This window comes from Sipha flava, unplaced genomic scaffold (assembly GCF_003268045.1).
Source record: "Sipha flava isolate LNK unplaced genomic scaffold, YSA_version1 66_pilon_pilon, whole genome shotgun sequence".
NCBI classification, from domain to species: Eukaryota; Metazoa; Arthropoda; class Insecta; order Hemiptera; family Aphididae; genus Sipha; species Sipha flava.
The window spans coordinates 1,251,974-1,254,188 of NW_020273606.1; the positions used below are offsets into that span (position 1 = coordinate 1,251,974).

The 2,215-nt window shown below is 31.6% G+C and overlaps 1 protein-coding gene across 1 annotated transcript; it reads left to right on the forward strand.

The window, feature by feature from the left end:
- The first annotated feature begins 636 nt into the window (after positions 1-636).
- On the forward strand, positions 637-1,170 carry LOC112691719. The gene is made up of 2 exons (XM_025566093.1): positions 637-781; positions 881-1,170. The coding sequence occupies exons 1-2, from the start codon at positions 637-639 to the stop codon at positions 1,168-1,170; spliced, it is 435 nt and encodes a 144-aa protein (XP_025421878.1).
- Positions 1,171-2,215: the final 1,045 nt, after the last annotated feature.

Consider the following 2,215-nt stretch of genomic DNA (forward strand, 5'->3'; position numbering starts at 1 on the left):
CGCATTACTTTCTTACACGAAAGCATTGGAACTCGTGATGCTGCAAGTCATGTGGGACCGACTTTACAATATAACCATTAGAACGATAACTAACTCGTAACGGTGACATACTAAAACCCGTAATCGTCACCCGTCGATAAAATGGTTGAATGGAAAATGTCTATCGCATATCGCATATATTTATCGTAATCTCTGTGTTTTATTAAAAGTGTCCCTAACCTGTATATGCAGTATACCACCTTTAGTAGTGTGTTCTTCTTAGTACAGTAGCAGTAGTATTTGTTATTTACACATTCAGTGCGTTTGTTAAAAATGGATCTCAATAAAATGCGAAATGAAATGCAAAATATTGGTTTACCAATTGATGAAATCGGCTCTTTGAAATCTGAGGAAGATATAGAAAGTATTTTAAAGTCAAATGAAAACGAAAAAGTCGAAAAAAATGAATCGGTTACTAGTGACTTTGAACTTGGTAAAAAAAAACGTAATAGTTTAATATTAATTTATTAATTAAATTAATATATTTAAATATAATTTACTAACTATAACATTTTTATTTAGTTTATCAACGAAAACAAAATATACTGAATGCACGTTCAATCATCTCCGCGAAATTTAGAAAAACAGGCTCAAAAAATGATTAAAACATCGAATAAAAAACATGATGAACTTAATATTGGAACTAAAGTATGGCTGAGCATTCCTGATATAGACGGCGCTCGTGGATCGCTGAGAAATGTACTAGCGGTTATAACTGAAGTTAAAGAAGATTTATACAAGCTATATTAGAATTAATTTAGTATTTTTATAGCATATTAATAATCGTCGTATTTAAACGCATAATAGAGATTCATTATAATTATTTTTTTTTTTTTAATTATAGGCACTGAAAAAGGATTTTTAAAACATATGTACACAAGATCGGAAATAAATCCTTGCAAGGCAAATTTATTGAATCTAACTACTGTTTTAGAGTCAGCAGGTCACGCAGAAATACAGATATCACTTCGGGAAGCAGCTACTGTAAATAGTATTTCAGGGGCACAAGGATATACCCGATGTCAATGTAAAACAAAATGCAAGACGAACAGGTGTGCTTGCAGATCGGCATTTAGAATTTGTAATTTTAAATGTCATGGAGATTCGTCATGTGAAAATAAAACTGAGTAACTACGAAAAATAAAATGTAAAATAAAAAAATTCTTAAATTATACAAATCAAATTGATAAAAAAAAGTTAAAAAAAAACTACTCTATTTTATTATATTATTTTATCATTTTATTATAATATTAGTAATTAACATTTATGTATAGTAAAATAATTATTTTAAGTCTAATTAAATCAAATTAAAAAAAAAAAAATGGCGTCACATGTATGAAAAAATATGGCCCAAATCATTGCCTGGAATTGTAAGGAAATGTTAACATAAACTAGGCAATGATATAATTTCCTTCCGCTACTAGGAATTGTCATCCTTTCCTAAATGTCAACATTTCCGGTAACATATATATATATATATATTAGTGCTCTGCATGGTCTTAATCAGTCCGGTCCGGACCGGATCGGACCGTGGTCCGGTCTAGTACGGTCCTAACATACAAAAATGATTGAATCGTCGGTTTAGTCGGGTTCAATCATTTTTAGAAGTAGTTCGGTCCAGTCCTCAGATCAAATGCATTATTTTCAGTCCGATCCGGTTTGAAAAAAAAGAAATGAAAATCAGTCTAGTCCGGTTTCAATCATGGTACTTAAAATCTAAATACAGATATTGTTATTTAAATAAATAAAATGAAAAAAACCTTCGACTTTAGGTGCATATTTATTTATAAAGTCAGGTAATCCGGTCCATTGTAATACTAAATGCATCATATGGTACGGTCTGGGCTAATACAGACTGAACCTTACGGACCGGTCCATAAACTATCCAAAATATTTTAAGATCGGACCAACAGTCCGGTCTACGGTCTAATTTAGTAAATGTTATTTAATGACTGGTCCGGTCCGGTCAAAAAATAATATGAAGCCGTCGATTTGGTCCAATTTTGGTCTTCGATTAACGTTTAAGTGTGCGGTCCGACTTCGGTCCCCTGGTAAAATTTGTAGTCCAGTCTGGTCCTTAAAATAATGGACTGTGCAGAGCACTAAAATATATTGATTTATACGAAGATGAACAGGACACTAGTCACACCAACAATATGTTATAAAAAAAGAAATA